The 19,959-nt window shown below is 69.0% G+C and overlaps 2 protein-coding genes across 2 annotated transcripts; both read right to left on the reverse strand.

The window, feature by feature from the left end:
- Positions 1–1,719: 1,719 nt before the first annotated feature.
- DDX56 (DEAD-box helicase 56) lies at positions 1,720–13,692 on the reverse strand. The gene is made up of 14 exons (XM_074981631.1): positions 13,591–13,692; positions 10,841–11,002; positions 10,206–10,366; positions 9,579–9,749; positions 8,511–8,601; positions 8,177–8,421; positions 7,109–7,228; positions 6,867–6,980; positions 6,320–6,414; positions 6,067–6,140; positions 5,747–5,836; positions 5,236–5,341; positions 4,683–4,783; positions 1,720–4,209 (listed from the first exon to the last, which is right to left on the reverse strand). The coding sequence occupies exons 1-14, from the start codon at positions 13,642–13,644 to the stop codon at positions 4,123–4,125; spliced, it is 1,671 nt and encodes a 556-aa protein (XP_074837732.1). The 5' UTR covers positions 13,645–13,692; the 3' UTR covers positions 1,720–4,122.
- A 1,725-nt stretch (positions 13,693–15,417) lies between these two features.
- On the reverse strand, positions 15,418–18,816 carry TMED4 (transmembrane p24 trafficking protein 4). The gene is made up of 5 exons (XM_074981668.1): positions 18,616–18,816; positions 18,165–18,265; positions 17,672–17,797; positions 17,076–17,222; positions 15,418–16,709 (listed from the first exon to the last, which is right to left on the reverse strand). The coding sequence occupies exons 1-5, from the start codon at positions 18,782–18,784 to the stop codon at positions 16,560–16,562; spliced, it is 693 nt and encodes a 230-aa protein (XP_074837769.1). The 5' UTR covers positions 18,785–18,816; the 3' UTR covers positions 15,418–16,559.
- Positions 18,817–19,959: the final 1,143 nt, after the last annotated feature.

Raw genomic sequence — 19,959 nt, forward strand, 5'->3', positions numbered from 1 at the left:
TTCCCCGGCCAGGCGAGAGTCCCGGCTGCCTGCAGCTGGTGCAGAGCCGGGGACCCCCACGTGCTCCAATCTCCTCAGCCAGCTCTGGGCCGAGCCTTTCCCACACACGTCACCCCAAGCAGGGGCTCGGCCTGGGAAACGTGTGCGGGGAGGTGCCGGGCACCGATGCCACACGGCGCCAGCCAGCCCGGCCTGAGCGGCTCTGATTCACCCGGCGCATCTGCCCCAGGTGGAAGAGGGCCACGCACGTAGCCTCGCACCTGGGCAATAAAAGCAGAGATAACGGCTCACCGGCAGCCCCTCCGCTCAGGGCTCAAGGACAGACACGGAACCTGCAGGGCTGTTTCCCTGAACGGGGCCCAAAGTCCTACCCCTGCCACGGGGCAGAGCAGTGGGTTCAAGGGGCTAAGGGGCAGATGCTGGGGGGGGTTCAGCTGGCCTTAGGTGGGGGTGGGGGAGCTGTGGGGCTGGGTGGTGCAGAGTGGGGGTGACTGGGTGGGAGTAGGGGCATCTGTGGGGCTGGGCAGTGCAGTGGGGGGGTGACTGGCTGTGGGAGCTGTGGGGCTGGGCAGTGCAGAGTGGGGGTGACTGGGTGGGGGTAGGGGCATCTGTGGGGCTGGGCAGTGCAGTGGGGCATGACTGACGGGTATGGAGGAGACTGGGAGGAGCTGGGGGCGCTGGGTGGGGTGGGGGAGCTGTGGGGCTGGGCAGTGCAGTGGGGCATGACTGACTGGTATGGAGGAGACTGGGAGGAGCTGGGGGCGCCGGGTGGGGTGGGGGAGCTGTGGGGCTGGGCAGTGCAGAGTGGGGGTGACTGGCCCCCAGTAAGGCTGCCAGCTTCACCCCCCCCCCAGCATGCTCCCAGGAGCCCGTCCCTTGCTGTGCCCAGCCGGGCGCTGAGCTGTGGCGCAGGCTGGGGGTGCAGGTGCCAGGAGGGTGGCTGCCCGCCTAGTCCCAGGCTGGTGCCAGCCGGTGGTTTGTGCCCATCTGTGGGCGTGAAGCCGGCAGATGCACCCAGATCAGGGCCAGCAGGTGCCCTCTGCCCCGCCTGTTATCGCGCCGTTTACAGCCTAGCAGGCTGATGCAGCAGCAGATACCCGGCGCCCTGTGCCCTCTGCCAAGGCCACCCAGGCGCACGGGCAGGCAGCCTGGGAACTGCAGGAAAGGGGCAACCCTGGCCACGCCCTCCTGTGCCCTTGGCAACCCAACCCCATCCCCTGGGCAACCCTGGCCCCACCCTCTTGTCCCCCAGGCAACCTGACCCTGACCTCCTGTTGTCCTGGGTAACGAGGCCCCACCCTCCCACGACTTCCTACCATCCTAAAAGCAGGGGTGTCCCAGGCCCCCAAGAGACAGGGGAACTAGGCTGCACTGGGGGGGGCTTAGCACCAGCCCCATACCCCCCTCCCTCCAGTCCCCCAGCTAACAAAACCCCATCCTCCTGTTGCCCCGGTAACACTGACCACAGCCCCCACACCACCATCCCCCGTAACAGGAGCCCCCCGCCCATAATCTCTCAGGCCATTGCTGGCTGGGATGGTACCCGGGCATGAGCCAGATGCCCAGGCTGAGCGCTAGGGCCCTGAGCCCTGCCCGGCCCATGCAGGTGGGGGGCACGGGCCAAACCAGGCCCTGGAGTCAGAGCTCCCCAGGGGCCTGCGACACACCTACTTGCAGCCTGGCAGGAACAGCCCCCACCCAGGGAAAAACCTGCCCCAAGAACCAGAGCAGAGCCTGCACGGTGCAACCTCGGTCCAAGCCTGGCTCCCTCCAGCTCCCGCCTGCCCCAGAGGGGCTGACTCGCACCTCCAGCCCTTGCCTGGGGTAACCCTGAAGACAGGACACCTGGAGGCCGCCCCCCTCTTTGCCATCCTCGGCGAAGCCCAGGAAAGAGACACACACGGCTGAGCTGCAGTCGCTCTATTGGCAAAGCTTTGGGTTTCACCCAGGCCTGGGTGCCAGCCCCTCACTTGCCCCCTGCCCAGGTCCCCAGGCTGGACTCCCCTCTCCCAGCCCCACCTCGGCCAGAGCCAACCCATGGGGCAGGCGCCCAGGGCACACCCTGCATGTAGGGCAGGGCTCCTGCTGGCAGCTGCTCGGGCCGGGTGCAGAGAAGCTGGGAGGGCAGCTGGGTCCAGCTGCAGGGAGCCTGCAGGACGGGCGACTTGGGGCCCGGCTTTGCAGAGCTTTTCTTTTTATCCCCTCCCCAGGGCCAAAGCCACAGGCACCCGCCTGCCCGCCCTGCCGGAAGGGGGCAGGCGCCCCCGAAAACCCTCCCCGGCACCCCTGGAGCTGGGCTGAGCCCTCAGGCTGCCTCGGGCCCCAGACTGACTGCAGGGACTTGGGCAAACGCAGCCACAGCAGCATCCGGGGCAGGGAGCAGCCTGGGGGCCAAGGATGCAGAGGGGCTGCTGGGGAGGCTGCAGCTTTGGGCACAAACAGGCTGGAAGTGACACCCCTGCGCCAGGGATGGGGGCGGTGGGTGGGGGCTGCACCTTGCCAGTGCCGGGCTCCTCTGGGCCCACAGCCTGGGGCTTTCCCAGGGGACCAGCCCCAGTGGTCAGTGGGGAGCTGTGTCCTCCCCCCAGGGGCTGCTACTTGGGGGGCCAGGCAGAGCAGTGGGGCTGGGGGAAGGGGTCTGCCAGGATGCCTGGGCCCATAACAGGAGCTCTGCTGCTGCTCCAGCCCCACATGGCCTCTTCCCCCACCCCCAGCCTGGGGCACCCACCACACTGTCAGGCAGTGGCCCCCTGGCGGGGGGTGGGGGAGGGGAAGCAGCAGGGATCCAGCCAGCAGCAGGCGTGGGGCAGAGAAAATCTGCCCCTTTGGAGGAAAGCCTGAACCCCTGCAGTGCCCCCTTTACACCAGGGCAGATTGTCACCCTCGGGCTGCTGCTAGCTGGAAGGGACCACAGCCCTAAGAACATGAGGCCAAGAGAACTGGCCAGAGCCGTGCCCCATAACCAGCAGGATCGGGGGGGGGGGGGGGGGGCGTGTTTAAACTGGGTGGCTGGCAGAGGGAGGGGCTGTTATACACAGCCCTGCCTTGCCCCACAGCAGGAGGTGCTGGGTTCCCGCCAGCAGCGGCTGAGTAACCAGGCTAGGAAAGCTGGGGGCACAGCCCAGCTCTGTGCCAGCAGCGGCTGAGTAACCAGGCTAGGAAAGCTGGGGGCACAGCCCAGCTCTGTGCCAGCAGTGGGAGGAGAGGGGGAAGGGTGGTTCTGGTGCACTCGCTCAACTTACCCAGCCCAGCTCTGCCCCACCTTAGGGGCAGAGCAGAGCCAGGCCAGCTCGCTGCCAATCAGCCACCGGAGATGTGGGAATGCAGAGGCCGGGCCAGGCTGGGGGGTGGGAACCCCCTCACAGCGACTGTGGGCAGCAGCCCCTGGGGATGCAGAGCAGGGGGAACCAGAGCTGCCTCGCGCTGGCTGGCACGGACAGCAGACGGGCCTGGCTCAGGAAACAGCCCTGGCAGGAGCCGCCTCCTCCCTGGGGTGGGGCAAGGCCAGGCCTGGAGCTGGCAGCAAGTGGCACCAGCAGGGCAGGGCTTGATTCTCCAGCTCCCCCTGCTGGGTTCCCCTTTCCCGTTACCCTCCAGAGCAGGGAGGGTGCCCTGGTCCCTCCCACCGCTCGCCCAGAGGTTCAGACACCCTCTCCTCACCCACGAGCAGGGCTTCTGCTGGCTGGGGCAACGAGGGGACAGGCCGGGGCTTCTGGGCATGGATCAAAGCAGCCTGGGGGCGAGCATGGGCTCGAAGCTGGGCTAAGGGGCCAGTCCGTGCCAGGCGCCCCCAGCCCAGCCAGTTCCCCAGCTGGGAGCCCCATGGGAGCAGCCCAGCCCCTGTGGTGCCCGCATGGCGTTTACTAGGTGCAGCTACTGTCTGATGCTTCGGCCCAGGTCCCCTTCGCCCCAGCCCCACCGGGCTGACAGGTGGGTGAGGGGGCCTGATAGTACCCTTGCTCAGAGAGCAGAGCCAGGCACCGAGGGCCCAGCCGGCCCGTGGGGCACAGTACTTGTCTGCTCCCTGCTCAGTAGGGTGGCACCTGGGGCGTGCCAGCCCCACCCCCACGAGACACTGTCCATTGTCAATCCAGCCGACGCTGCTGCGGGGGGGTCCACGGTTCAGGACGTCTCCCCGGTTTTGGCCGGGCGCCGGGGTCTCCTCCCCGTGTACCGGAAACTCCGCAGAGGGTTGCGCCCCCCCCGAGCCTAGGAGAGAGGCCGGGGTGGTTAGGGGCCGCAGTGGGGAGGCGGAGGCCGAAGCAGCTCCCCTCCCTGCCGCCTTGGGGTCCCGCTCCTAGGGAAGGCAGTGGGGCTGGCTCACCAGTGACCCCTGGTGGCCAGAGGCGGCACAGCCTGGGGCTGGTGGGACTCAGAACCTCCTGCAGCCACGGGGCCCCGAATAACCCCCCCCTCCCCGAGGCCGGACACCCACTGGGCCCAGCACCCTGCCTCTCGCAAGGCCCCGTTAGGCCAGGCTGGTGGCTGGGTGAACCCCTCCCCCAGTCACCAGGGCAGCGTCCCATAAAGGAGGAAGGACGCTGGGGTGTCTGTTCCACCTCAGACCAATAAGACGCCCCCGCCCCCGGCTCCTGCCAAGGCTGAGGGCTCCCCCATGCACCCCAACTCTCCCCCCATGGCTGCCTCCGGCGCTCAGGGAAGAGCCCAGCTCACACACCCACCTGGAAGCCCCCGCGGGGGCGGCTGCAGCTGGAGGCCACGTGCCTCCGTCGCTTGCGCTTGCTGAGCAGGGGCCGGGCGACAGCACGCAGGGTGGGGGGCACTGCCGGGGAGAAGGCAGGTCAGGGCTCCCTGCCCACCCAGCGAGGCCAGGAGAGAGATGGGGAGCCCCACGCCCTGCAGAGCCCTGCCACAGGGCCAGGCCCCCCAGCACCGCCGGGAGATGGGGCCCAGCCGCCAACAGCCCCGGCCCAGAGCCGCCCACCTCAGGGCACCGGGTCCCTGCGCTGGGGGGCCAGGCGGGGCGAAAGGGGCAAGGAGGACAACAGTCAGCCCAAAGGTGCCCCTGCCCTGTTATGTCAGCACCCCCCCCCCGCCACCACCGGGACCCAGCCGAGCCCCGCGCCCAGCCCCACCAGGGCCCAGCCAAGCCCCGCCCCCAGCCCAGGTGAGAGCCAGCCAAGCCCCGCCCCCAGCCCCACCAGGACCCAGCCAAGCCCCGCCCCCAGCCCAGGTGAGAGCCAGCCAAGCCCCAACTAAGCAGGCAGCACGGACCCAGGTACTCGGGCACGTTCCGCAGGTGTGGTTTGACGATGGCCGGGTGCAGGGGCCGGTCGTGGCGTAGCAGCCGCAGGTCGTGGGGATTGTCTTCGAAGTACGTCTGGAGAGGAGGGCGCGTCATCCAGAGCAGCTGCATGAACACCGGGCCCCCTTGCCCAGAGTCCGTCCCCCCCCCGGGGGTCAGTGTGCCCCAGCCAGCCTCCACAGCCCGTCCATGGGGCTGGGACACCCCTGCCCCACAGCCAGCTCCTGGGGCAGCCTGACTCATCCCCACACCCCACTCCACCTGCCCTCCCTGCCAGGAGCCAGGCTCTGGCCCCAGCCCTCAGGCACCAGTCTAACAAGCGGGGCCAGGCCCCCCCAGCCCGGCCACCAGGTGTGCGCTGGGGAACAGGTCCTCCAGGCCGTGGGGCCCACTCCTTGGAGGGAGGGACCTCACTCGGCCTTGCTCCCAGCACCCTCCTCCTCCCCAGGCCCCGCAGCAGGCAGGGCCCCCCCCAGGCACCTTCAGCTTCTCCGAGTTGAGCAGCTCCTCCTTAATCTCCCGCAGCCGAGCCTCCTTGATGGCCTGCTTGGTGACGGAGCGCATGGCGTCCTGGGGGGGGGGGGGGGGGGGGGATGAGTTTACAGGCCAGGCCCCCCCCCAGACCAGGAGAGGGCCCCCTGCTCGGTGACGGGGCTCATGGCATCTGGGGGGGGCGTTACAGGTCATTTTCCCCCGCCCCAGCACAGACCAGGTGAAAACCCACCCCCAGCCCTCCAAGGGCACGTCAAGCCTGGCTCTGGCTCCAACTTGGGCCCCCAAGGCAGACCCTGGCCACTGACCCGGCATCGGTAGCGGAGTCCCTCGACCTCCTCCATGCGGAACTGGTAGGGGCGCAGCACAGGCTCGGCGCTCTCTGCGGGGAGAGAAAGGGTCCGTCAGGGCCAGGAGGGGCCTCGCAGCCCCCTCGCCCTGGGGAGCGCAGGGCTGGCTGGAGCTGGGCAGCCCAGGCAGGATACGGGGGGACACCCTGTGCCCAAGCCCTGCTGCAGACTGGCCACGAGCCGCCGCCCCCCCTGCCCCGAACTCACTGACCTCCTGCAAGCGCCTCCTCGATCTCGGCCAGCAGCGGGCACTCGGGGTGGGTGAGGAAGGTGAGGACGGTGCCAGGGTTGTCGGCGCGGGCCGTCCTGCAGGGGGCGGCAGGAAGATCGCAGGGGGCGGCTGGGGTCTGGGGGGCAGCGGCTCCCACCCGCCCTGGAGGACCCTGGCTCCCACGCCGCGGCAGGGCAGCGCCCCAGCGTGGGAGGTGCCGAGGCCAGGCCATGTCCTGGCCTTGCCGACGGGCTGGCTGCAGAGCGCCCCAGAGACGTCAATGGGGCTGCCCCCCAGCTGCACCTGCCAGCAGACAGAACTCCCTGACTCGGGGGGCTGCAGCTGGCATGGCCAGAACTGGGCACCCCACACGCAGGGAGAGTTAGAGGGGCCAGCAGGCAGCACGCGGTGGGGAGACCCCAGCGCTCCCCCCGCTGGGCGCTCCCAGCCCATATGGACCGGCTGAGAAGTGGAAAGCACTGGTCCCCCCACGGCATTACCAGCCCCCCAGGAACGCAGCTGGGCCCCGGGCGGGCAGGAGTCCTACCTGCCAGCCCGGTGGATGTAGGACTTGGCCGAGGGGGGCGGGTCGAAGTTGATGACGGCGGCCACGTTCTGGAAGTCGACGCCCCGCGCCACGCCGAACTCGGGGTCTCTGCCCCTGCAGCGGGGGGGGGGGAGGGGTCTCAGGCCAGGGCGGAACCCACCAGCCGGAGGTGGGGGCAGCCCAACAAGGACAGACGCCCCCCTGCTGGCGACAGGCAGGGGCAACCCGGCCCAGCTCCTTACTTCTCTGCCTTGGCTCCTTTCTTCCCACGCGGCCGCCCCGTCGGCTGTGCCAGCGTCTGCTCGTCTGTGGCCACGATGTAGTCGTAGAAGCCCCGGTTGAACTGGCTGATGATGTGGCAGCTGGAGCCCGAACGGAGGTGCTGGTGAGAGCCGGGGGCGAGGCGGGGGCTACCCGGGCAGCTGCGGGCATGGCCCTCCCTTCCCAGGGCTCCCCCGGGGCTGGGGCCGGGCGAGGGCAGGGTGCCCAGCCCCACCCACAAGCTGCAGGGACCAGCCCATCATGTCTCCTCCTGCAAGGGCCTCCCCCCAGGGCTGCACTGGCCACCCCCAACCCTCCCCCCAGGGCTCCCTCTGCACCCCCCAGGGCTGCACTGGCCACCCCCAACCCCAGGGCTCCCTCCCCACCCCGCAGGACTGCACTGGCCACCCGCAACCCTCCCCCCAGGGCTCCCTCCCCACCCCCCCAGAGCTGCACTGGCCACCCGCAACCCTCCCCCCAGGGCTCCCTCCCCACCCCCCCAGGGCTGCACTGGCCACCCCCAACCCCCCCCCCCCAGGGCTCCCTCTGCATCCCCCAGGGCTGCACTGGCCACCCCCAACCCCACCCCCCAGGGCTCCCTCTGCACCCCCCAGGACTGCACTGGCCACCCCCAACCCCCCCCCCCCAGGGCTCCCTCTGCACCCCCCAGAGCTGCACTGGCCACCCGCAACCCTCCCCCCAGGGCTCCCTCCCCACCCCCCCAGGGCTGCACTGGCCACCCCCAACCCCCGCCCCCCAGGGCTCCCTCTGCATCCCCCAGGGCTGCACTGGCCACCCCCAACCCCACCCCCCAGGGCTCCCTCTGCACCCCCCAGGACTGCACTGGCCACCCCCAACCCCCCCCCCCCCAGGGCTCCCTCTGCACCCCCCAGGGCTGCACTGGCCACCCCCAACCCTCCCCCCAGGGCTCCCTCTGCACCCCCCAGGGCTGCACTGGCCACCCCCAACCCCCCCCCAGGGCTCCCTCCCCACCCCCCAGGGCTGCACTGACCACCCCCCCCGCCCCAGGGCTCTCCAGGGCTGCTCACCGGGACTGGACGGGCAGCTCGGCGTTGAGCACGCAGGCTGGGATGCTGAACTGCTCCAGGAAGAGCTTCAGGCGGTAGCTGCGCTCCAGGCTGCTGACGAAAAGGACGGCTTTGCCTTGCACCAGCCCCAGCTTGAGCAGCGCGTAGAGCAGCAGGAACTTGTCCTCCTCGGCCGCGCAGCAGATCTGGTACTGCCGCAGCTGGGCCGCCACAGGCAGCGGGGACTCCTGCAGCTTGAGGGTCACCTGCCGGCGAGGGACGGGGTTGAGCACTTGGCTCCGGGTCCTCCAAGGTGTCTCCCTGGTCCTGGCCCACCTGCCCCAGGCCCCCTTACCGGGTTGTGCAGGACCAGCTCCTTCAGCGCCTGCACCTCCTCGCTGAAGGTGGCCGACATCAAGAAGCTCTGGTAGATCTTGGGGAAGTGGCTGCCGAGGAACCACAGACCAGCTCAGAGCCGCCCCAGCCCGCAGCTGCCTCCCAACACGCTCCAGGAGGGGGCTCTGAGCACAGGCCACATGGGAACGTTCATCCTCCGACCTGGCGCTCCAGCCGGGCCTTACAGGCAGTACGGCCCCTCTACGCCTCAAGCAAGCAGCAAATCTACCCCCTGCACAGAGATCATCCCCACTCCCAGTCCCCTGCCACTCCCCAGGGCAGGGCGACCATATTTCCCTGGCCGAGGATGGGACACAGGGAACAACCCCCGTCTGGGCCAAAACAGGACAGATGGTGTGATGTGGTGGGGGATAGGTGTGTAGCTCACAGAGGGTGGGGGGCTCCTGCTGAGGGTCACCTGGTGATCGGGTGACACCTCTAGGTTGCAGACAAAGGGGGAGGTGGAGCCTGAGGAGTTCGAACTGGAACTGGGAGTTGGGAGCAGTGAGTCTGGGCTGGGAGAGAGAGAGACAAAGGAGGGGACAAGGCCCCGGCTCCGGGGGCCCCTCGGGGCCTCCTCTCCCCTGCATGGATTGGACTGGCTGTCTCTGCCGGCTGCACTGACTCCTCTGTACGACGCTGTGTCCTGTCAGCTAATAAACCCGCTGTTCTCCTGCTGAGCGAGTGTCACTCCTGCCTGCGGCCGGGTGCAGAGCTTGGGGACCCAGCAGAACCCCATTATACATGGTCACCCTAGCTGGGGTGCCAGGAACAGGACTACGGCCCCACCAGCGAAGCTCCTGGCTCCCCTGAGCTAAGGGTGGCAGCCCGTGCCAACACACACTCCAGCTCCTGGCTGCCCCAGCTGGGGGAAGCTGGACACCTCCGGCCCCAACCCCGCTGCAACCACAGTTCACCGTTCACACCCCCCCCCACTCCAACAGCTGTGGCTCCAGAACCCCCAGCCCCAGCAGCCCACTCAGCTCCAGCCCCCGGGGCCGGTGGTCACCCCAGCTCAGGGCCTCACCACAGCAGGTTCTTCAGATCCTCCTCAAAGCCGAAGGAGAACAGCAGGTCGGCCTCGTCCAGGACCAGCACCTCCAGCGAGCGGCACAAGCGCAGGCTGTGGGCCTGCAGGTGAGCCAGGACCCGGGACGGTGTCCCCACCACCACGTCCGGCTTCTCCATCAGGATGGGCCTGCGGTGGGGGAGGGCAGAGCTGGGGTCACCACCAGCAGCAGAGGAGGGAACGGCCCGGGGGGCGCAGTCAGGCACCACCAAGCCTTGGCTCTGACTAGAGGGGCCCCGGACCGCCCCAGACGTCCCGGAGCTGCAGAGCTCCTGGGAAAGGCAGCGCCCCAGTGGGGCAGAAAAGGGCTGAGCCATCTGGACAGCTCCAGATCTGGCAGCCCCCTGCCTGGCACATTCCCCAGGCTCCCCAGACTGTAAGGGCCTGTGGGCCCCCAGTGCATGGCCCAAGCCAGCCAGGCCCTCAGGGCGTGTGTCTAGTCCCATGGAGAGAATGCAGCTCCCAGGCAAGCCCAGGGAACCGGTAGCTTGGACCACGAGCGGGGACCCCTCTGTACTAATGGGAAGAGGCACAAAGAACCACCCACCCAAACCCCTTCTCTTCTCCCACCCCGCCAGCTCTCACCTCTGCACAGACACGTCCACCTGTCCGGAGACGTCAGCCACGCGGACATCGCGGGAGCAGTACGCCGTCAGCTGCCGGATCATCTGCAGCACCTGCTGACCCAGCTCCTTGGTGGGCACCAGGACCAGCCCACGCACCGCCTGCTCCATCACTGATGAGGACTGGGAGGGGAGGGGCAGGGGCAGATGCTGACTGGCCACGTACCACCGGAACCCGGTGCCAGGGCCTGCCAGGGGCTCGGCCGAGTGTCCGGCTCCTGCCTGGGTTGTCGCGCTTGTGTGGGTACAATGCCTCCACCCCAGGGATGGGCCCAGCCCACAGCTGGCCACTGCCACTGCTCCAGGGCAGCTCCTGCAGGAATAGCCTTGGGGCATGAGAGGGCACCCAGGCTGCTGGAGAGTCAGGCTGACCCCATCTACCTGCAGCTCCAGCGGCACCGCCTGGCCCCAGCCCTCCACTGGGGCACCTGAGCACAGCAAAGGGGCCTCGTGGAGGCTGTGGGGCAGAAGGTCCCAGCTGCTCCCCCAGGGACTCAAGGCCTGGCCAGGCTCAGGCGTGGAGACAGTGCTGTGGGGACGAATGGGAGAGGCCGCCCTGGCCAAGCTGGTGGCGGTGCCCCCGGGGGGCCGACGTACCATCTTCACTTGCAGCAGGTGCTGGATGAGGGGGATGGCGTAGGCGGCCGTCTTCCCAGAGCCCGTCCGAGCCCGGGCCAGCAGGTCCTTGCCCTCCAGGGCCAGCGGAATGGCCTTCTCCTGGATCAGCGTGGGCTTGGCCCAGCCCAGCTCGGCGATGGCCTGTAGGCAGGGATGGAGAGAGGATGCAAGGACCCCCGGGCGCAGCCAAAGTGTCTGGGGTGCAGGTGAGGGGTGCAGGACTCCTGGGTTCTCTCCCGGGGGCGGGGGGAGAGAGACTCCTGGGTCTGAGCTCGGCCCAGGAAAGAAGGGGGCGGGACCCCTGGGTTCTCTCCCCGCGGCCGGGTGGCAGGCCCGGGAGGGGGGACTCCAAGGTTCTTTCCTTGGGGAGGGGTGCAGGACGCCTGGGTTCTCTCCCCGGGGCGGGGGTGCAGGACGCCTGGGTTCCCTCCCCGGGGCGGGGGGGCAGGATGCCTGGGTTCCCTCCCCGGGGGGGGGGGGGGGTGCAGGACGCCTGGGTTCTCTCCCTCGGGGGGGGGGCAGGACGCCTGGGTTCTCTCCCTCGGGGGGGGGGGGGGGGCAGGACGCCTAGGTTCTCTCCCTCGGGGGGGGGGGTGCAGGACGCCTGGGTTCTCTCCCTCGGGGGGGGGGGTGCAGGACGCCTGGGTTCTCTCCCTCGGGGGGGGGGTGCAGGACGCCTGGTTCTCTCCCCGGGGCGGGGGGGCAGGACGCCTGGGTTCCCTCCCTGGGGGGGGAGCAGGACGCCTGGGTTCTCTCCCTCGGGGGGGGGGGGGGGGGCGGGGCAGGACGCCTGGGTTCTCTCCCTCGGGGGGGGGGGCGGGGCAGGACGCCTGGGTTCTCTCCCTCGGGGGGGGGTGCAGGACGCCTGGGTTCTCTCCCTCGGGGGTGGGCGGGGCAGGACGCCTGGGTTCTCTCCCTCGGGGGGGGGTGCAGGACGCCTGGGTTCTCTCCCTCGGGGGGGGTGCAGGACGCCTGGGTTCTCTCCCTCGGGGGGGGTGCAGGACGCCTGGGTTCTCTCCCCGGGGGGCGGGGCAGGACGCCTGGGTTCTCTCCCCGGGGGGGGCGGGGCAGGACGCCTGGGTTCTCTCCCTCGGGGGGGGGGGGCGGGGCAGGACGCCTGGGTTCTCTCCCTCGGGGGGGGGGGGCGGGGCAGGACGCCTGGGTTCTCTCCCCGGGGGGGGGGGGGGGGGCAGGACGCCTGGGTTCTCTCCCCGGGGGGGGGGGGGGGGCAGGACGCCTGGGTTCTCTCCCCGGGGGGGGGGGGGGCAGGGCAGGACGCCTGGGTTCCCTCCCCGGGGGGGGGGGGGGCAGGGCAGGACGCCTGGGTTCCCTCCCCGGGGGGGGGGGGGCAGGGCAGGACGCCTGGGTTCTCTCCCTCGGGGGGGGGGGCAGGACGCCTAGGTTCTCTCCCTCGGGGGGGGGGGGGCAGGACGCCTGGGTTCTCTCCCTCGGGGGGGGGGGGGTGCAGGACGCCTGGGTTCTCTCCCCGGGGCGGGGGGGCAGGACGCCTGGGTTCTCTCCCTCGGGGGGGGGGGGGGGCGGGGCAGGACGCCTGGGTTCTCTCCCTCGGGGGGGGGGGGGGGAGCAGGACGCCTAGGTTCTCTCCCTCGGGGGGGGGGGGGCGGGGCAGGACGCCTGGGTTCTCTCCCTCGGGGGGGGGCAGGACGCCTGGGTTCTCTCCCTCGGGGGGGGGGGCGGGGCAGGACGCCTGGGTTCTCTCCCTCGGGGGGGGGTGCAGGACGCCTGGGTTCTCTCCCTCGGGGGGGGGTGCAGGACGCCTGGGTTCTCTCCCCGGGGGGGGGAGCAGGACGCCTGGGTTCTCTCCCTCGGGGGGGGGCGGGGCAGGACGCCTGGGTTCTCTCCCTCGGGGGGCGGGGCAGGACGCCTGGGTTCTCTCCCCGGGGGGGGGGAGCAGGACGCCTGGGTTCTCTCCCTCGGGGGGGGGCGGGGCAGGACGCCTGGGTTCTCTCCCTCGGGGGGGGGCGGGGCAGGACGCCTGGGTTCTCTCCCTCGGGGGGTGGGCGGGGCAGGACGCCTGGGTTCTCTCCCCGGGGGGGGGGGCAGGACGCCTGGGTTCTCTCCCCGGGGGGGGGGCGGGGCAGGACGCCTGGGTTCTCTCCCCGGGGGGGGGGCGGGGCAGGACGCCTGGGTTCTCTCCCCGGGGGGGGGGCGGGGCAGGACGCCTGGGTTCTCTCCCCGGGGGGGGGGCGGGGCAGGACGCCTGGGTTCTCTCCCCGGGGGGGGGGGGGCAGGACGCCTGGGTTCTCTCCCCGGGGGGGGGGAGCAGGACGCCTGGGTTCTCTCCCTCGGGGGGCGGGGCAGGACGCCTGGGTTCTCTCCCCGGGGGGGGGGAGCAGGACGCCTGGGTTCTCTCCCTCGGGGGGGGGCGGGGCAGGACGCCTGGGTTCTCTCCCTCGGGGGGGGGCGGGGCAGGACGCCTGGGTTCTCTCCCCGGGGGGGGGGAGCAGGACGCCTGGGTTCTCTCCCTCGGGGGGGGGCGGGGCAGGACGCCTGGGTTCTCTCCCCGGGGGGGGCGGGGCAGGACGCCTGGGTTCTCTCCCTCGGGGGGGGGCGGGGCAGGACGCCTGGGTTCTCTCCCCGGGGGGGGGGGCGGGGCAGGACGCCTGGGTTCTCTCCCCGGGGGGGGGGGGGCAGGACGCCTGGGTTCTCTCCCCGGGGGCGGGGGAGGCAGGACGCCTGGGTTCCCTCCCCGCGGGGGCGGCCGGTACCTGCAGCAGCCGCGCGTCCAGCCCCATGTGCGCGAAACTTGGCTCAGGCTCCATCGCCAGCCTCCACCGCCCGCGTGTGCCCGGGGCCCAAGGCGCATGCGCCGCTCGCCGCTGTGGCGGGGGCATAAAGGCGCGCCACCGCGGGGCTAGAGCGTCCCCCTTCGCCCTCTGCCGCCCCCTAGGCCGGCGGTGCGTCCTGCAGCCCGGGTGCGGCGCCCAGCGCGGCCACGCCCCCCGCACAGCCTGAGCGTGACGTCGCCGGCGCCGGAGAATCCCGGGAAGCCCCCGACTCGGGGCAGGCTGACGTCACCGCCCGGCTGCGGAGCCCCCATTGACCTAGTTCCCACGCTACCCGCTCGGCCACAGTGGCTGCAGCGTTGACACCGGGCCCCGGGCCCCAGCCTGGGGTCCCCACAAACCGCAGCAGTGACCCTCTGCCGGGCCACTGATTAAAATAAACCCGAAACACCCACTGCCAACCAAACCGCCCCAGGGACCCATCGCCCCGCCGGGACGTACCCCCTTTGTCGTTATTGCCCCCCTCAGCCAGCCACGGGCTGCGGTCGGGGGGCAGCCCCCACAGGTAGCGCCCCTGTTTGCCCATGCTGCATGGGCCAGCTGCTTGAGCTCAGTACAAGGCTTGGTACCAGCCCTGGCAGGGGGTTACCTGGATATCCCCACGCTGGGTCACAAGAGCCTCACGGTGTCCAGCGGAAGCCAAGCTCAGGCCTCCTGATGCCACGGAAGATGCGTTCTCAGGCTCTCCCACAGAGGGGAAAAGCAGGTTGTCTCTCAGAGGCGTATTCACGCTGCATCGAGGTGTAAATTAAACACGGGCAGGCAAAGCACCAGATACCAGCCTCAAACGAACTGCTCAGCAGCAAAGGGGCACCCCAGGGTGAGCTGCGCCAGCCCTAGGCAGGGTGAACTGCAGGAGGATCTCTCAAAGCTCAGGAGCCCACCCAGCACCTGGGAAACCCCCACAGCACGGCTGCGATCGTGACGAGAGGCTGAGCCAACCTCGCCGAGGGCTTTGGGCAGCTCAGCCTCAGGGAGTTCCCATGGCGGGGAAGGGGGCGCGGGTGGGCTCCCGGGAGCGGGTCCCCCTGTCCTCGATGCCTCAATCTCAGGGCGTGATAAACTTCTATTCTGAGCAAAAAGGAGCCCAGCTTTGCACACTCTAGATCCATCCTCTTCCCGGCTGGCTGGGGCGAGGCTCGGGGCTGGGCCCTAGCCCCACAGGCCTGCCTCAACCTGCCTGGGCTTGTTTTTCCAGGGTCTTGCCTCTGGGTAGTGGGCGTCAGAGACAAGGGGCAGTTAGGCCTCTCCCAACTGGAGGCAGGGCAGTGGTAGCCCCCACCATTTGGAGTGCCACTGCCACTAGGGTATCAGGGCCAAAGCCGCACCCCTACTTGGTCCTGAGCCTCACACGCACCTGTCCTCTCCTCCCCCCTCAACTCCAGCCCTTGCTCTGCCTCTGCCCCCAAGCATGCGCCCCCTCCCCCAGCTACTCAGGGCAGTGACGCATGAGGTGGGAGGAGTGAAGAGACACAAGTGGCAGGCAGGGGGGCTTCAGAAAAGGGAGCTCTAGGGGAGTGGGTAAAGAGGCCCATGCGGTGGGCAGGCTTGGGGTAGGTGGCCCGACCCAGGCTGGAGCTGGGGCCCAGGCCACAGTGCAGGTTCTAGGGGCCCTCTCCCTGCTGCTAGCCAACTTGGAACATGCATGCTCAGCCTCCTCTTGCCTGCGGCACAGGCCCCCAGGGGCTCCCACCTTTCCCCCAGCCCAGAAACCAGCCCTGGCCCCGCAGCCAGCTCCCGAGGCGAGCGTGACCAGACGAGGTTTTATTTCACTCCAAAATCGTAACAAAGAACACGGGTGATGAATTCTCCCTACGGCGCTGGGGCTGGGCCCACACACCCAACCAGCTGGAGCAGCGCTGGGGGGAAGGAGAAAACATCCACCTGCATGACAGATTTACTGCATCCGAACTAGGCCAGGGCAGCCCCAGGACCATCTGCCTTCACCATCATAAATACCAAAGGCGCAGGGGTATGCTGGCACCAGCCACCTTTCCTCGCTGGGGACAAAGGCAGGAAGAAACTCCAGGGGAAAACACCTACCCCCGAGTGCATCTCTACCCCCAGACCCAGCACCAGCCCGGCTGAGGGAGGGTGTGTGTAGCCTGGCATCTCAGGCAGAGCAGAGCAGGCCTGTGCCGGCCCCGAGACAGGCCTGGGGCTGGCCCCAGAAAGGTAAACGCAGCTCTTGGCCACATCTCTAGGTCAGAGCCTCTCTGGTCACTTACTGGGGGCTGGCGCAGATGCACTGGGGGAGGCCAGGGGGTGGCTGGTCTCCCTTGTGCATCAGGCACTGGGTGCCAGGGGAAAGGAGAGGCCAGGCCACTCCTGGGCTGCTATTAGCAAAATAGATTCTGGTATAAAACAGTGGCTGCCCCTCCCTCTTCCTGCCCCCCCAAAGGGCCTGCAACACACATGCCAGGTGCAGAGCTGCCAACCAACACACCAGGGCTGCCCCCAACCCCCCAGAGCTATTACCACAGGCAGGACGAACCAGGGCAAAGCAGGCACCACTCAGAGCTGCACCCATGTGCGGGAGGACAGAAGGGCCTCTGGGGAGGCCTGGCACACCCCCGAGGCCCTGCCGGGAGCAGGGCAGATCAGTGCCATGAGCCCAGGAGGAGCAGCTAGCCCCAGCTGGTGAGCATCAGAGACACCCCCTGAGTCAGCCAGGGGCCAGCCTCCTGCTGGCAGCACAGACGCACCCGGCGGCCAGGCTGGCGAATCACAGGCCCCAGGGGCTTGGGGACATGGCACTGCCATAGCCAGGAGGGATCTGTGCTTCCCAGCTGCTGCGCGATCCAGTGCCCAGCTACGCCGGGGGGAGAGGAGCGGGGGGGCGGGCACCGTAGTGGTGACAGGGAGCTCGTGGGGAGCGGGGAGGGGAAGGTTTACACCAGTTTCTTGGCCTCAAAGAAGCTCTTCAGGTGTCTCATCTGCCAGATGCCAGTGAGGATGAGGATGATGGTCTGGGCGATGGACCACCACAGCACCCGCTGGTTGGTGCTCTCGCTGGTCATACGGAACCGCTCCTCCCGGTACTGTGGGGGAGAGGCAGGGAGGGGTCAGAGCAGGCAGGGATCCCTCCCCAGCCCCCCAGGCACAACACCACCGCCTCACCCGCAAGGGGCTCGTGGCGTCCTCTTCACGTGCATGCGCTTAGGCCGGGGCCCAGCTCGCCATGGCCCCAGGCGTAGGACGGAGCAGGCTCAGGCGAAGCCGGGCTGGTCGCAGCCCTCCTCTGCCCAGCTGCCTCGTGCCAGCCCCGCAAACCCCTTTGGCGTCCGCCCACTGGCGAATCCTCTCCGCCACGGCCCTGGCTGGCTTTCCCGCCACGGCTCTCTGCTCCCAGCCCCTCAGCAGTCCCGGGTTAGCGGAGTGACACCCTCAGGCCAGCAGCCTCTTACCCTTTGGTAGTTCTGCTCCTTCTGGATCTGTTCCACCTGGTCCAGCAGCTGCCGGGCTCGGAGCTGCAGCTCTGTCAGCTTGTCCTTGGCGGCGATCTCAGGGTAGTTGTTGGTGTGCTCCCCAACCTGGATGTCCAGGTGCACGCGCTGCCCAGGGAACAGGAGGGGTCAGAGGCTCAGGGGTCCCGGCAGGACGGCACCCACGGGTGCAGATCATCGGATCTGTCCAGCTTCCACATCCCCTGGCTCCCTCCCTCCTGCCTGAGGGCCGTTTTCAACCATCAGAGAGCCCCGTTCCCTTTCCCACAAGCAGTGGGCACCATCCCTGTACGACTGCTGGAGAAACCGAGGCAAGGAAAAGGCAAATAGCAGCCCATGGCCATGCTGCGAGAAGGGCAGAGCCAGGATTGGAGCCCAGGGATCTCAATCAGGCACCTTAGGCAGACCGTCCTTCCCCCGGCTAACCAGCAGCGCTCCAGCTGTTCTCCTGCAAGCCCTGGATGACCCACATTTTGAGCCCCACCATCCAGCTGGGCTGCTGCTTCCTCCAGAGCTCAGGGACAGAGCTGGGGTGAGGCACTGGAGGGTTCTCTTACCAGCTTGCCGCCCGCAAAGAGCGCCATGCGCGTGGAGTTGGAGTGCAGGCAGATCTGGTGCTCGCCCGGGGTGTGTGAGGTGAAGGTGAAGCGTCCCTCTGAGCCATACTGCCGGGACAGAACGACCTGGAACGGACAGGGACAGAGCCAGGAGTAAGGATCCCTCTCACCTTTCCCATCCCTGGACAGAATAAATTTTGTTATTTGCGTCAAGTCGTGTGCGGACGTGCACCGCCACCACGCTGACGCTGCCGGCCAGGGGCGCTCTGCTGGGGGGGCTGCCCAAGCGCTCAGTTTATGGGGAGCAGGGCCCCACCCACCCCACAGGCGGTTGGCAGCGCCAGCGGCACCTACCCAGGCCACGGGAAGCACCAAAGGGCATCAAGGGCCGGGCTGTGCTTCAGGGAGGTGCAGGGCTCTGGGCACTGGGAGGCGCCTGGGTTCAGGACAGCTGGGCTCTGTCCCACGGGCGGGGGGCAGCCGGCTGCATTACCTTTCCGTCGGGGTCCTTCACCTCCACGTGCATGCCCAGCCCCGGCGTGGAGGGCAGGAAGGACTCCGACTGCTTGTCCCACAGCTGGGTGCGGTAATTCCCTAAGGGGCAGAGACAGGCTCAGGGGAGAAGAGGGGTCTGCCCCCCCACCCCACCCCACCCCACCTCCAGCTGGCCCCGCCCCTCACTGGCTCCGCCCCCCGCTCCCAGCTACCGCCATAGCCCTGTGGTACTCCCCCTCTCTCACCCCCCACCACTAGCAGGTTGGTCCCTCCCATCTCCCCGCCAGCCCCAGTTGGTCCCTCCCATCTCCCCCCCCCGTCTCGACAGTTGGTCCCTCCCATCTCCCCCACAGCCCCTGTTGGTCCCTCCCATTTACCCCCCATCCCGTCCTCCGGTTGGTCCCTCCCATCTCCCCCCCCCCGTCTCGCCGGTTGGTCTCGCCCCTCACCGATCACCATGGTCTCGTCCGGGATCTCCTCGATGAAGCAGCGCTTCTCGGTCTCCCCGATGTGGAAGTAGAGCGCATGCGCGCCCCGGCCGGCCAGCTCCGCCAGGAGCACCAAGGCCGCCACCGTCCGCAGCATCCCAGACACCCGCACCCCGCCGCCGCCGGCCATGGACAGCCCCGCGCCCTACCGCGCCTGCGCTGCCACGGCTCCCCGAGGGAGGGGGGAATTTGAGAACAACGCGCATGCGCATCCCTCCCCGCATGCCCGCCCCGGGGCCGAACTGCGCACGCGCCAAGCCGGGGAGACGGGCTCTGAGCATGCGCAGCCTTCAACCACCAGTCACGCACCCACACGCCACAGGTACGGGTGCGCGCGAGGGTACGTCGCGTGCCCTAGCCTCGCCCTGAACCTGTTGAGGGAGGGGCTCGCACATGCGTGGTCCCTGTGAGCGCCTGAGCCTAGGGCGCATGCGCAAAGCGGCCTCCCTCGTCTGCTCTGGGTTGTAGCGCTCTGAGTTGCAGGTTCGAGGCTCGGACCCGGAGCTGGCAGCCCGGACCCCAGGGTCCTGTTCCCCGCTGGCGGTTCAGGGCTCGAGCGTCCCGTGTCGGTGTAGGGCTCTGCACTGATTGCTTTGCAGCCTCCCACAGAGGCATCCTGCTGACAGGGCGGTGGGGGTCAGAGTTAAGGGGCTTTGCGCGGCAGAAGGGCCAAGCATGCAACCTGCCAGCTCTAGAACTGGAAGTTGTGTTGACCCACTTGCCTGACAAACTCCGATGTCCCTCTTCCTCTGGCCATGAGCTGTTGCAGCCCTTGCAAAAGTGCGCAGGGCTGAGCAGGCCATGAGCATCAAAACGGGGCTGGAGTCACTCAGGCCCCAGCCTGAAGAGAACAACCTTGCAGGCGTGGAACTGTACAGGCATGAGGGGAATGGGATCAATCCAGCATGGGAGCAGCCCCCTTGGGTCCCTGAGCAAGCTGGAAGACATGGGTCCCTGGAGCCGGTGGGGTGTCTCAACTAGTCCTTATTACAGCTGGCGCCTGGCCCCCCCCAGACGCAGTGTCACTCAGGCCCCAGCAGCTTGCGTGATCCTCTCACATCTGGGGTGTTTGGCAGGACAAGGGGGACCATATTTCCCCTAAACACCCAGCATGCACTCAGCTGCTCCCCCAAGTCACCCCCCCCCCGTGTGCTGGAACCCTGTGTGTCCTCTCCCTCGTGCGAGGCTGTGGCCCAAGCCTGCATCCTGTTCCCCCTCTTGCTCATGCGAGGCTATGGCCTAGGGCTGGAATCCTGTTCCCCCTCTCCCTCGTGCGAGGCTGTGGCCTCAGGCTGGAATCCTGTT

The sequence above is a fragment of the Carettochelys insculpta genome, chromosome 31, assembly GCF_033958435.1.
Source record: "Carettochelys insculpta isolate YL-2023 chromosome 31, ASM3395843v1, whole genome shotgun sequence".
In the NCBI taxonomy this organism is placed as follows: domain Eukaryota; kingdom Metazoa; phylum Chordata; order Testudines; family Carettochelyidae; genus Carettochelys; species Carettochelys insculpta.

Coding starts and splice junctions, on each gene's coding strand:
- DDX56 (XM_074981631.1), bottom strand. CDS start 13,644: ATGGAGCCTGAGCCAAGTTTCGCGCACATGGGGCTGGACGCGCGGCTG. Junction 11,003..13,590: donor TGGACGCGCGGCTGCTGCAG/GTACCGGCCGCC, acceptor CCCTGCCTACAG/GCCATCGCCGAGCTGGGCTG. Junction 4,784..5,235: donor GAACGTGCCCGAGTACCTGG/GTCCGTGCTGCC, acceptor TCTCCCCGGCAG/TGCCCCCCACCCTGCGTGCT.
- TMED4 (XM_074981668.1), bottom strand. CDS start 18,784: ATGGCCGGCGGCGGCGGGGTGCGGGTGTCTGGGATGCTGCGGACGGTG. Junction 18,266..18,615: donor GGACGAGACCATGGTGATCG/GTGAGGGGCGAG, acceptor TCTGCCCCTTAG/GGAATTACCGCACCCAGCTG. Junction 17,798..18,164: donor TGAAGGACCCCGACGGAAAG/GTAATGCAGCCG, acceptor TGTCCGTTCCAG/GTCGTTCTGTCCCGGCAGTA.